The sequence below is a fragment of the Scyliorhinus torazame genome, chromosome 18, assembly GCF_047496885.1.
Source record: "Scyliorhinus torazame isolate Kashiwa2021f chromosome 18, sScyTor2.1, whole genome shotgun sequence".
Classification (NCBI taxonomy): domain Eukaryota; kingdom Metazoa; phylum Chordata; class Chondrichthyes; order Carcharhiniformes; family Scyliorhinidae; genus Scyliorhinus; species Scyliorhinus torazame.
In genome coordinates this window covers 59,427,023-59,439,393 of record NC_092724.1, presented here as the reverse complement: position 1 = coordinate 59,439,393, position 12,371 = coordinate 59,427,023, and the positions used below count along the sequence as shown (strand labels likewise).

Sequence of the window (12,371 nt, the reverse complement as noted above, 5' to 3'; positions counted from 1 at the left end):
ATATGTGTACGGCCGCCATTTCACTATCGTGACTGATCATAAGCCCCTGCTGGGACTCTTCAGAGAGGATAAGCCAATACCGCCCATTGCTTCTGCACGGATCCAGCGCTGGGCTTTGTTTCTTGCTGCATATGAGTATTCTCTGGAGCACAAACCAGGTACGCAGATAGCAAATGCCGACGCACTGAGCCGATTGCCTTTATCGACCGGCCCCATGTCGACCCCCACGACCGGTGAGGTGGTTGCAACCCTAAATTTTATGGACACCTTGCCTGTCACGGCATCACAGATCCGTGAGTGGACCCAGTCCTGTCAAAGGTTTGGCACATAGTCCTGTATGGTGGGCAGCATAGACAGCTCCCAGGCGAGTTGCGGGCATTTTCCTCCAAGCTGTCAGAGTTCAGCGTGGAAGACGGCATCCTCTTGTGGGGGACGCGTGTGATTGTCCCGGAAAAAGGCCAGGAGCTGATATTATCAGACTTGCACAATGGGCATCCGGGCATGACCAAGATGAAAATGTTGGCCCGGAGTTATGTCTGGTGGCCAGGCCTCGACACCGACATTGAGAAGGTGGCCCAAAACTGCTCCATTTGCCAGGAGCATCAGAAGCTTCCGCCGGCCGCGCCCCTACATCACTGGGAATGGCCAGGGCGGCCTTGGGCATGCTTGCATGCAGATTTTGCAGGCCCTTTTCAGGGATCCATGTTCCTTCTACTAATTGACGCCCAGTCCAAATGGCTGGAGGTGCAAAAGATGCAGGGGACAACGTCCTGCGCAACAATTGAAAAGATGCGTTTATCATTTAGTACGCATGGCCTCCCCGAGGTGCTGGTCACGGATAATGGCACTCCATTCACGAGTGAGGAGTTTGCTAGGTTTACAAAGATGAACGGCATCCGCCATATCCGCACTGCCCCTTACCACCCGGCTTCAAATGGGTTGGCAGAGCGTGCAGTGCAGACATTCAAAAGAGGCCTAAAGAAGCAGTCTTCCGGATCAATGGACACGAGACTGGCTCGCTTTTTGTTTACGTACAGGACCACCCCCCATGCAGTGACTGGGGTAGCTCCCGCAGAACTCCTAATGGGCCGGAGACTCCGCACCCACCTTAGTATGGTTTTCCCGGACATTGGCGCAAAAGTACGCCGCACACAAGAACGGCAGGGACAGGGATTGTCTCGGCATCGTCCGATTCGGCAGTTTGTGCCCGGTGACCCAGTATTCGTTCGGAATTTTGCTGGTGGTGCCCAATGGGTTCCTGGTGTAATCTTTCGCCAAACGGTCCCGATATCTTACCAAGTGCAAGCCCAGGGTCGTCTCCAGCGAAAACATGTCGACCATGTCCGGTCCAGAAAATCATCCCCTCAAAAGATTCCCCGCCCCCGGGGCTCATTTCAACAGCCGCAAAGACCAGAGACAAGGGAAGGTAGTCCTCAAAATCTTCCACTGGTGCCTCACTCGAAGCCTGCGCAGGTCGTTACGGGACCAAATGGAGATAGAGACGCTGACATGACGGAGGCAGCAGACTCTGACTCCGAGATGGAGACACAGGATGCATCAGAGGGGGAATCCTCGGGTCCACGGGCCGTGGATGTACAACCGTGCCGTTCATCACGGAAGCGCCGGTCTCCGTCTCGTTACACGCCGCCTGATCCAGCGCCGCGTGCAAATGGCGTCCGGCCTGCGGCCAAACAAGTCCGACGCCTTCCTTCGCCAGGGTCTTCGGTGGATTCCTTGGACTTTGGGGGGGAGGGATGTTATAACCTGCCTAATTACGATTGGCTGGGGACTAATGACTATCCCACAATCCTGTGGGAGTATGAACTTCCCCAATGAGGGGGGCGGAGAATCTCCTAGTATAAATAAGCTGGCCAGTTCAGGAACCAGCAGGAAGGAGAAGGTAGCAAGGGAAGTTACTGCTACTGTTATGTATATATTGTTATAGTAAATAAATGTTATTACTTTGTATCCTTAAAACTCGTGCTGGATTCTTCGTGGCCCTTACAAAAGGTACATGTCTCCAAAAATCAGTCCGGGTCCACCCAGGTCAATGCTACCACCACAAAGCACAACAGCCCCTATACTTCTTCAGGAAACTAAGGAAATTCGGCATTGTCGCCATCTAAAATGGCCACCTGCAAAGGACCATGGGAATTGTGGTCAGCTTGGACACAGACAAGTACACAGCCTCTGTGTATTGTGCAAAGAAGCCAGACCTTACTGAAACTTGTATTCATTAAGAGTCAATTGCCATTTCCCCCAGGACAATAGAGTTTGAATCAAGGACTTAGAACAGTAGCAGACTAACCGGCGCCACTACCCCTGATTTGGAAAGGCCTACGTGACTAGGATAATGTTAGCTGGGACCCGCCCAGCCAATGAGGTATTCGCCCCCTAATTAGCCAGGATCAATGAGGGTGATCAAAACCCTATCGATCCATTGGAGCTAGAGATAGGACCGCCCAAAAGTGTGCGAAAGAGAAGAAGGATAAGAAGCCCTGCACATTAGGGATCAGCCTCTTTTGGACCGGCCTGTGTGCGACCAGTTGCAGCATTTCGACTAGCCAAGTTCAAGGACCCGCGATCGCTACCTGAAGGACGAGCCCAGCCGTGACGAACCTGAAGACTTCCAACCGACCAACGTGGACACAGTGGCCTTATCTCTCGCACAGAGCCGATCACCCCGAAGTTAAGTAAAGGTCATCTTAGTTATTAGGTCTAGTTTAGTGCATAGTCGCATGTATCATTGCATAGAGAAAGCTCTTGTGTTTGTTAATAAACTGTCTTTAAACTAATATACTAGTTGTGTGGTCATTCGGCCAATGTAAGAAACAGCTTGTGGTTCACATAGAAATGTAGAAGTCAATAGCATGTTAACATTAACTCTTACCAACTTTTACAATTGCACCATAGAAAGCATCCTATCTGGCTGCATCACAGCCTGGTATGGCAACTGCTCGGCCCAAGACCGCAAGAAACTTCAGAGAGTCGTGAACACAGCCCAGTCCATCACACGAACCTACCTCCCATCCATTGACTCCATCTACACCTCCCGCTGCCTGGGGAAAACGGGCATCATAATCAAAGGCCCCTCCCACCCGGCTTACTCACTCTTTCAACTTCTTCCATCGGGCAGGAGATACAAAAGTCTAAGAACACGCACGAACAGACTCAAAAACAGCTTCTTCCCCGCTATTACCAGACTCCTAAACGACACTCTTATGGACTGACCTCATTAATACTGCACCCCTGTATGTTTCACCCGATGCCGGTGTTATGTAGTTACATTGTGTACCCTGTGTTGCCCTATTATGTATTTTCTTTTATTTCATTTTTTCCATGTACTTAATGATCTGTTGAGCTGCTCGCAGAAAAATACTTTTCACTGTACCTCGGTACAAATCCAATCCATACGAAGGGTGAATTCCCTGACTGCCCGCCTTACTATTTCCCTGGACTGCCAGAGCTCTCCTCCTCATTGCGATCCCAGTGGCTGTAGCGTGGCTGCTGGGAGGATACAGTCTTTCACTGGGGAAGACAGCGCTGACCTTGCTCAGCAACAAGCTGAGATGCCATGACATCAGTCTGAGCTTCCACGGCAGCGCTCAGATACTCGGCAGTACCTTGTACCCTCCCTGAGGTGCGTTTACAAGAAGGGATGGCATTTAATCAGAGGGGTGGGGTGGGGAACCTGCCCACTTCCCACCTCCGCTCTGAACAACTCTGAGGTAGGAAAGCTGGTGGACAAACTTCCCATCCCCTTGCCCATTCAGGCCCTTAACTGGGTTACTGATGCCAACTGATGGGTCTCATTCTGCTATCGCTGGTATTAATCCAGACGCAAGCGGACCTGTCACCAAGCGGGGAGCACGATGAGCAAACCTGTGCCGGCTTCTTGTGGTCTCCCAGGGGGAATTCCTCATTCAGAGGCACTCAGTGCTTAATCGAGTGACCCAGCATCAGGAAGGGCACGTGGGGCAAGACCGCTGAAAGCCAACGACCTGCTCTTGTTCCTTACTCCACAAACTCCCCCCACAACCCCTTCCTGTGACTTCCCTGAGTCGCTCTGAGACACTGCTGCCTTCTAGGGGGTACTGAGGGGAAAAATAATGTTTACGACTGATTGGCTGGCAGGTGTTGGTGGGAGGGGCTTCCTGAGCTTGGAGTCCTGTGGAGCGCCCACCAATGGCCTGATTGGTCCATTATTCGGCACGCTTTCCTCAAAGGGAACAACGTGGGTCTCTGCAGCAAACAGCCAAGACCCCTGTCACCTGCATAAAATACCCTCCAATGTGCATTGGCCTCTGACTATTCAGCAATCACCAGCGATCAGAGCCTGTATCACGGTCAGGCCACAGGGGTTCTCATGGGGTTGGTCAGCAATTCCATGCTGGAAAGGTTGGGCACCATGTTTTGTGTAGAGTCCTGTCCGAGGATGGAATTGGACCACATCCATGTCCATTCACACTGACAGCAGACCAGGTCTGACAATGCACCAAGTATCCTGATGCACACGCCTGTCAACTTTTTCTTCTTTGTTTCCTGGTTGAGTCTAAGTTCTCCGCAGCAGAAACCATCTGAAACCGCAGGTGAGCTGGCACCCACACTATCCTTTCCCACTGTCCTGGCTACAGCCCAGTGACTCACCCCGTGCAGATCCTGTCCCTGTGCCACCCTCTATCGTTCACTCAGTGCCAGTATCTGAGCTGCTGCCTGTGAGTGTGAGATTGAATGGTGGTGTTCCTTCTTCATCTCTTGTTCCTCTTGCACTTCAGGATCCTGCACCAGTTCTTGACCAGGTGGCAGTTCTTGTCTATCTGACAGGATATTTGCAGGCACGGAGATGGGTTGAAGTGTGTATACTTCAACGCAAGAAGCATCAGGAATAAGGTGGGTGAACTTAAGGCATGGATCGGTACTTGGGACTACGATGTGGTGGCCATCACGGAAACTTGGATAGAAGAGGGGCAGAAATGGTTGTTGGAGGTCCCTGGTTATAGATGTTTCAATAAGATTAGGGAGGGTGGTAAAAGAGGTGGGGGGGTGGCATTATTAATTAGAGATAGTATAACAGCTGCAGAAAGGCAGTTCGAGGAGTATCACCCTATTGAGGTAGTATGGGTTGAAGTCAGAAATAGGAAAGGAGCAGTCACCTTGTTAGGAGTTTTCTATAGGCCCCCCAATAGTAGCAGAGATGTGGAGGAACAGATTGGGAAACAGATTTTGGAAAGGTGCAGAAGTCATAGGGTAGTAGTCATGGGCGACTTTAACTTCCCAAATATTGAGTGGAAACTCTTTAGATCAAATAGTTTGGATGGGGTGGTGTTTGTGCAGTGTGTCCAGGAAGCTTTTCTAACACAGTATGTAGATTGTCCGACCAGAGGAGGGGCAATATTGGATTTAGTACTGGGTAATGAGCCAGGGCAAGTGATAGATTTGTTAGTGGGGGAGCATTTTGGAGATAGTGACCACAATTCTGTGACTTTCACTTTAGTAATGGAGAGGGATAGGTACGTGCAACAGGGCAAGGTTTACAATTGGGGGAAGGGTAAATACGATGTTGTCAGACAAGAATTGAAGTGCATAAGTTGGGAACATAGGCTGGCAGGGAAGGACACAAGTGAAATGTGGAACTTGTTCAAGGAACAGGTGCTACGTGTCCTTGATATGTATGTCCCTGTCAGGCAGGGAAGAGATGGTCGAGTGAGGGAACCATGGTTGACAAGAGAGGTTGAATGTCTTGTTAAGAGGAAAAAGGTGACTTATGTAAGGCTGAGGAAACAAGGTTCAGACAGGGCATTGGAGGGATACAAGATAGCCAGGAGGGAACTGAAGAAAGGGATTAGGAGAGCTAAGAGAGGGCATGAACAATCTTTGGCGGGTAGGATCAAGGAAAACCCCAAGGCCTTTTACACATATGTGAGAAATATGAGAATGACTAGAGCGAGGGTAGGTCCGATCAAGGATAGTAGCGGGAGATTGTGTATTGAGTCTGAAGAGATAGGAGAGGTCTTGAATGAGTACTTTTCTTCTGTATTTACAAATGAGAGGGGCGATATTGTTGGAGAGGACAGTGTGAAACAGATTGGTAAGCTCGAGGAAATACTTGTTAGGAAGGAAGATGTGTTGGGCATTTTGAAAAACTTGAGGATAGACAAGTCCCCCGGGCCTGACGGGATATATCCAAGGATTCTATGGGAAGCAAGAGATGAAATTGCAGAGCCGTTGGCAATTATCTTTTCGTCCTCACTGTCAACAGGGGTGGTACCAGGGGATTGGAGAGTGGCGAATGTCGTGCCCCTGTTCAAAAAAGGAACTAGGGATAACCCTGGGAATTACAGGCCAGTTAGTCTTACTTCGGTGGTAGGCAAAGTAATGGAAAGGGTACTGAAGGATAGGATTTCTGAGCATCTGGAAAGACACTGCTTGATTCGGGATAGTCAGCACAGATTTGTGAGGGGTAGGTCTTGCCTTACAAATCTTATTGAATTCTTTGAGGAGGTGACCAAGCATGTGGATGAAGGTAAAGCAGTGGATGTAGTGTACATGGATTTTAGTAAGGCATTTGATAAAGTTCCCCATGGTAGGCTTCTGCACAAAGTAAGGAGGCATGGGATAGTGGGAAATTTGGCCAGTTGGATAACGAACTGGCTAACCGATAGAAGTCAGAGAGTGGTGGTGGATGGCAAATATTCAGCCTGGATCCCCGTTACCAGTGGTGTACCGCAGGGATCAGTTCTGGGTCCTCTGCTGTTTGTGATTTTCATTAATGACTTGGATGAGGGAGTTGAAGGGTGAGTCAGTAAATTTGCAGACGATACGAAGATTGGTGGAGTTGTGGATAGTAAGGAGGGCTGTTGTCGGCTGCAAAGAGACATAGATAGGATGCAGAGCTGGGCTGAGAAGTGGCAGATGGAGTTTAACCCTGAAAAGTGTGAGGTTGTCCATTTTGGAAGGACAAATATGAATGCGGAATACAGGGTTAACGGTAGAGTTCTTGGCATTGTGGAGGAGCAGAGAGACCTTGGAGTCTATGTTCATACATCTTTGAAAGCTGCCACTCAAGTGGATAGAGCTGTGAAGAAGGCCTATGGTGTGCTCGCGTTCATTAACAGAGGGATTGAATTTAAGAGCCGTGAGGTGATGATGCAGCTGTACAAAACTTTGGTAAGGCCACATTTGGAGTACTGTGTACAGTTCTGGTCGCCTCATTTTAGGAAGGATGTGGAAGCTCTGGAAAAGGTGCAAAGAAGATTTACCAGGATGTTGCCTGGAATGGAGAGTAGGTCTTACGAGGAAAGGTTGAGGGTGCTAGGCCTTTTCTCATTAGAGCGGAGAAGGATGAGGGGCGACTTGATAGAGGTTTATAAGATGATCAGGGGAATAGATAGAGTAGACAGTCAGAGACTTTTTCCCCAGGTGGAACACACCATTACAAGGGGACATAAATTTAAGGTGAAAGGTGGAAGATATAGGAGGGATATCAGAGGTAGGTTCTTTACCCAGAGAGTAGTGGGGGCATGGAATGCACTGCCTGTGGAAGTAGTTGAGTCGGAAACATTAGGGACCTTCAAGCAGCTGTTGGATAGGTACATGGATTACGGTTAAATGATATAGTGTAGATTTATTTGTTCTTAAGGGCAGCACGTTAGCATTGTGGATAGCACAATTGCTTCACAGATCCATGGTCCCAGGTTCGATTCCGGCTTGGGTCATTGTCTGTGCGGAGTCTGCACGTCCTCCCCGTGTCTGCGTGGGTTTCCTCCGGGTGCTCCGGTTTCCTCCCACAGTCCAAAGATGTGCGGGTTAGGTGAATTGGCCAATGATAAATTGCCCTTAATGTCCAAATTGCCCTTGGTGTTGGGTGGAGGTGTTGAGTTTGGGTAGGGTGCTCTTTCCAAGAGCTGGTGCAGACTCAAAGGGCCGAATGGCCTCCTTCTGCACTGTAAATTCAATGATAATCTATGATTAATCTAGGACAAAGGTTCGGCACAACATCGTGGGCCGAAGGGCCTGTTCTATGCTGTATTTTCTATGTTCTATGTTCTATGATAGAGGGGCAGGGGTAGGGTTCGGGTGAAGCAAGTGGAGGAAAGCAAGAGGTTCACAAATATACCATCTGCAGCTTGTAAACCACCAGAGGTTGTGGGATGAGGGAGAAATGGGATGTGAGGTGGATTTGGGAGGAAGAAGCCATCATCCTCTATTGTTTCACCCCCACCACTGGCCACAGCCTCAGTTGTGGCTGCACCAATTATTTCCGGTATCGGGCCCCCATACTGCCAGGCTAGTCTCTGCCGGTTTGGTGCTGTTGCCTCTGGTTATGGGCCACCTTGTCCTGCAAGACAGAGGGAGGTGTGTCACTGAGTTTGTTGCAATCTGTTTGGGTGATGTGGCTTTCATGGTTGAATATCTGGCAGTGTGTGCAAGCTGTGAGATGTGGGTGTGATGTTTGCATTGGTGTTAACTGTGTGCGGGTGGGGTGGAGACATGTGAGCTATGATTGTGTTGGATGTTTTTAGGAGGTGAGTGAAGTAGGTGTGGTGAGTGGGGCAGTGTGTGAGGCTAGTGGTGCTTTTGTATGTATACAGCAAGTAACAAATTCACTCACCTTGACCACTCATTTGGGGTCATCGAACATTTTGTGTCTCTGCCTCCAGGTCCTCGGAACTAGATTGCTGGCATTGACTGTGACACTGCCTGCTCCCACTGCCTTCTCAATGTCTGTCTAGAGGGTCTCCTGGTCCCCTGAAGGACGGGGACCTCACACGCACTATAAAACAGCGAACACCACAGTTCCCACTCATTCTACCAGGAGATAGCTCAGAGCACAGATCTCACAGCGCGCCACTCAGACATAGACCATGTGCTGAGTGCCTCACCAAGATAGTAATAGGGCTGGGTCCACAGGTTAGCTGGTGAAGCACGTACCCAAGCCAGCAGTTAGTAGTTGTCATTGTTTAAGACAATAAAACAGAGTTGTACCATCTACAGCCGTGTTGGATCATTTGTGCATCGGAAACACCCAAGACAACACTCGGGGCTGCTGCCTGGCCTGTTGCACCATTTCCACTTCTCTTTGTGCTCAGAGTCTCTGCCTGAGTTCCAGCACCTGCTCCTTTCAGAGCTGCAGGTTGGGTTTAAGTCGTCCAAACTCGCTTTAAATGGTGCTAATCTCAGACAAGCCTGGTTCTTTGCTGAGGGTAACAGACATTCAGCAGCACGTCAGCACTGAGCTACTCATCACTATCAGTTAAATTAGCAGCAGCACCAAGTTTCTGAGCTGCCTGTATCACTGCGAATGGGTGCAGATAAATTGTCCATCCCGATAATTTTTACCCCATGGTGTTTGACAGCACTGGAGAGTATGGAGAACTGGAGGTGGAAAACATGAACGAGGTGAAGGGGTGCAGTCATTTCCATTCTGAATATTGAGAAATAATTAATAATAAAAAAGTTTCTGCCTCTTACCTCGTTTGTACCAGCGGAAAGGTTCACTTGCATCAATTGCAACAGCTATTGGTCCAGTCTTTTTCACTGCTTTCTGCAAATGCCGTGCGCTTCGTTCGATTTTTCTCAAGCCTCTGATTGTGACAACAAACTTATCTCTCTGAAATCTGCATGGTCCCTCCTAAGAGTCAAACAAATTGTGAAAAAAATTGCAGAGTGTGACAGTGAGCGTGAAGGGGGACATTGCACAGTGGCTTTCACCGCTGTATTGCTCAGGAGATTTAAGAAGTCCCACAACATCACTTGGCAGTGCCATGTGGGCTTTTTGTCCTGGGAACTCCATTGGGGGGTTCCCATGTCCACGGGATGGCATTCTCTCTCCATGCTGGGCGTTACCATGGTGTGGGTGTTCCTGTGTGCATAGGGTGGGGGTGGGGGGATTCCTCTTTTTCTTAACTGGGGCTATCGTAACTCGGACTTATTGGCTTTTTCAGGTCCCCCTCCCCCTTAGCATGGGAAGCGGATGCAGTATTTATTTCTTCTGAAGTGCGGGACAATAGGGTGAGAAAGGCCAGCTGCACTGCCAGTGAGCTGCACGCCTCTTTGTCCATCTGAGCCAGCATTTCGAAGAGAAAATGGAAAATTTGGCCAGGTGTTCAAAGCCTGTTGTTAGAATAAGCGTTAGACGGCTCCCAATGTATAAAACAGACCCGAGTGTGTTACGTTGCCCTGTATTAGAATGAGCAGCTCTTGTAATACCCTCACACTGACTCCATTTCAATGGGAAACAGTGACACTTGTAAATGATCCGTTCAGTGCCCAGAATCAGAAACTGCAGTGCGATTTTATCCTTGGGAACGAAACTGCTCAACTCCCCAATCCAAAATTCAAGAAACAATTAGCAGCAATTCCATTTTTTAAAAAATTAACAAATCTGAGAAACAATTTTCATAATGATACTCTCAAACTTCTCAGCTTTGTTTTGGGTGGCATGGTGGCACAGTGATTAGCACTGCTGCCTCACAGTGGCAGAGCCCCGGGTTCGAATCTGACCTTGGGCAACTGTCTGTGTGGAGTTTGCAGATTCTCCCCGTGTCTGCGTGGGTTTCCTTTACGTTCGCCGGTTTCCTCCCACAGACCAAAGAATGTGCAGGTTAGGTGGGTTGGCTATGCTGAATTGCCCCTAGGAGGGGTTGCGGGGATAAGGTGGGGGATCGGGCTTAGGTAGGGTGCTCTTTCAGAGGATCAGTACAGACTCGATGGGCCGAATGGCCTCCTTTGCAATATAGGGATCCTATGATACTCTCCTGAGCACAGGATTTTCTGTATCTCTCTCTCTCGAGACCCTCATCACCCCTCTCTACAATTCTTAGCACAGGATGGTGAGGATGGATTGCTACATTTTGCATCGTCCTCACTGCCACTCTGCATTTCCTTGCTGCTCAATGCCACTTTAGATAAAGGAGAGTTAGCATTGCCCCCAGCACGTCCCCAGTGCGGAACGGCTGCTCACGCACACACGTACACTGGCGCATTGTCTCAGTGTAACAGTGAGAACAGTGACTGCGAGAGAAACAACACCAGCACGAAAGGCAGTTTACACAAATATTCACAGAGAACTGTTTCAAACCAAATTGCTTCTTAATTACAGCCCAATATTCAAATCAAGTTGCAGCTTCAATTACATTCCTAAAGAGTAAACACCTCTCTGACCAAATGACCAGGTTGATATACAGGCCGATCTTTCAAATAGATTTCACACCAACTTTGAAATGGCCCATGAAACATTAATAACTGTGAATAGGTCACACCCCAAACTTAAACTGTTCTAACGGGGGACAGACACACAGGGGACAAACACACAGAGGACAGACACACAGGGGACAGACACACGGGACAGACACACAGGGGACAGACACATAGGGGACAGACACACAGGAGACCACGACCCAGGGGACAGAAACACAGGGGTCAGACACACGGGACAGAAACACAGGAGGCAGACACACAGGAAACAGACACACAGGAGACAGACGCACAGGGGCAGACACACAGGAGACAGACAAACAGGGGACAGACACACAGGGGACAGACACACAGGGGACAGACACACAGGGGACCACACCTCAGGGGACAGACACACAGGGGACAGACGCACAGGGGGCAGACACACAGGGGACAGACACACAGGGGGCAGACGCACAGGGAACAGACACACAGGGGACAGGAGCACAGGGGGCAGACACACAGGGGACAGACACACAGGGGACAGACACACAGGGGACAGACACACTGGGGGCAGACGCACAGGGGACAGACACACAGGAGACAGACACACAGGGGACAGACACACAGGGGACAGACAGACAGGAGACAGACACACAGGAGACAGACACACAGGGGACAGACATACAGGGGACAGACACACAGGGGGCAGACACACAGGGGACAGACACACAGGGGGCAGACACACAGGGGACAGACACACAGGAGCAGACACACAGGGGACAGACACACAGGAGACAGAGGCACAGGGGACAGACACACAGGAGACAGACATACAGGGGACAGACGCACAGGAGACAGACACAAAGGAGACAGACGCACAGGGGGCAGACACACAGGAGACAGACACACAGGGGACAGACACACAGGGGACAGACACACAGGGGACGGACACACAGGGGACCACACCTCAGTGGACAGACACACAGGGGACAGACGCACAGGGGATAGGCACACAGGGGACAGACACACAGGGGGCAGACACACAGGGGGCAGACACACAGCGGACAGACACACAGGGGACAGACACACAGGAGACAGGCACACAGGGGGCAGACGCACAGGGGGCAGACGCACAGGGGGCAGACACACAGGAGACAGACACACAGGGGGCAGACACACAGGAGGCAGACGCA

General features: G+C 50.0%; 1 protein-coding gene across 1 annotated transcript in view; it reads right to left on the bottom strand.

Annotated features, from left to right (window-relative positions):
* Positions 1 to 12,371, bottom strand: part of LOC140395236 (procathepsin L-like) — a 129,049-nt gene that overhangs the window by 7,338 nt on the left and 109,340 nt on the right. The window contains exon 5 of the mRNA XM_072482788.1: positions 9,472 to 9,631. Within this exon, the coding sequence (XP_072338889.1) occupies positions 9,472 to 9,631 (160 nt within the window). The remainder of the gene's footprint in view (positions 1 to 9,471; positions 9,632 to 12,371) is intronic.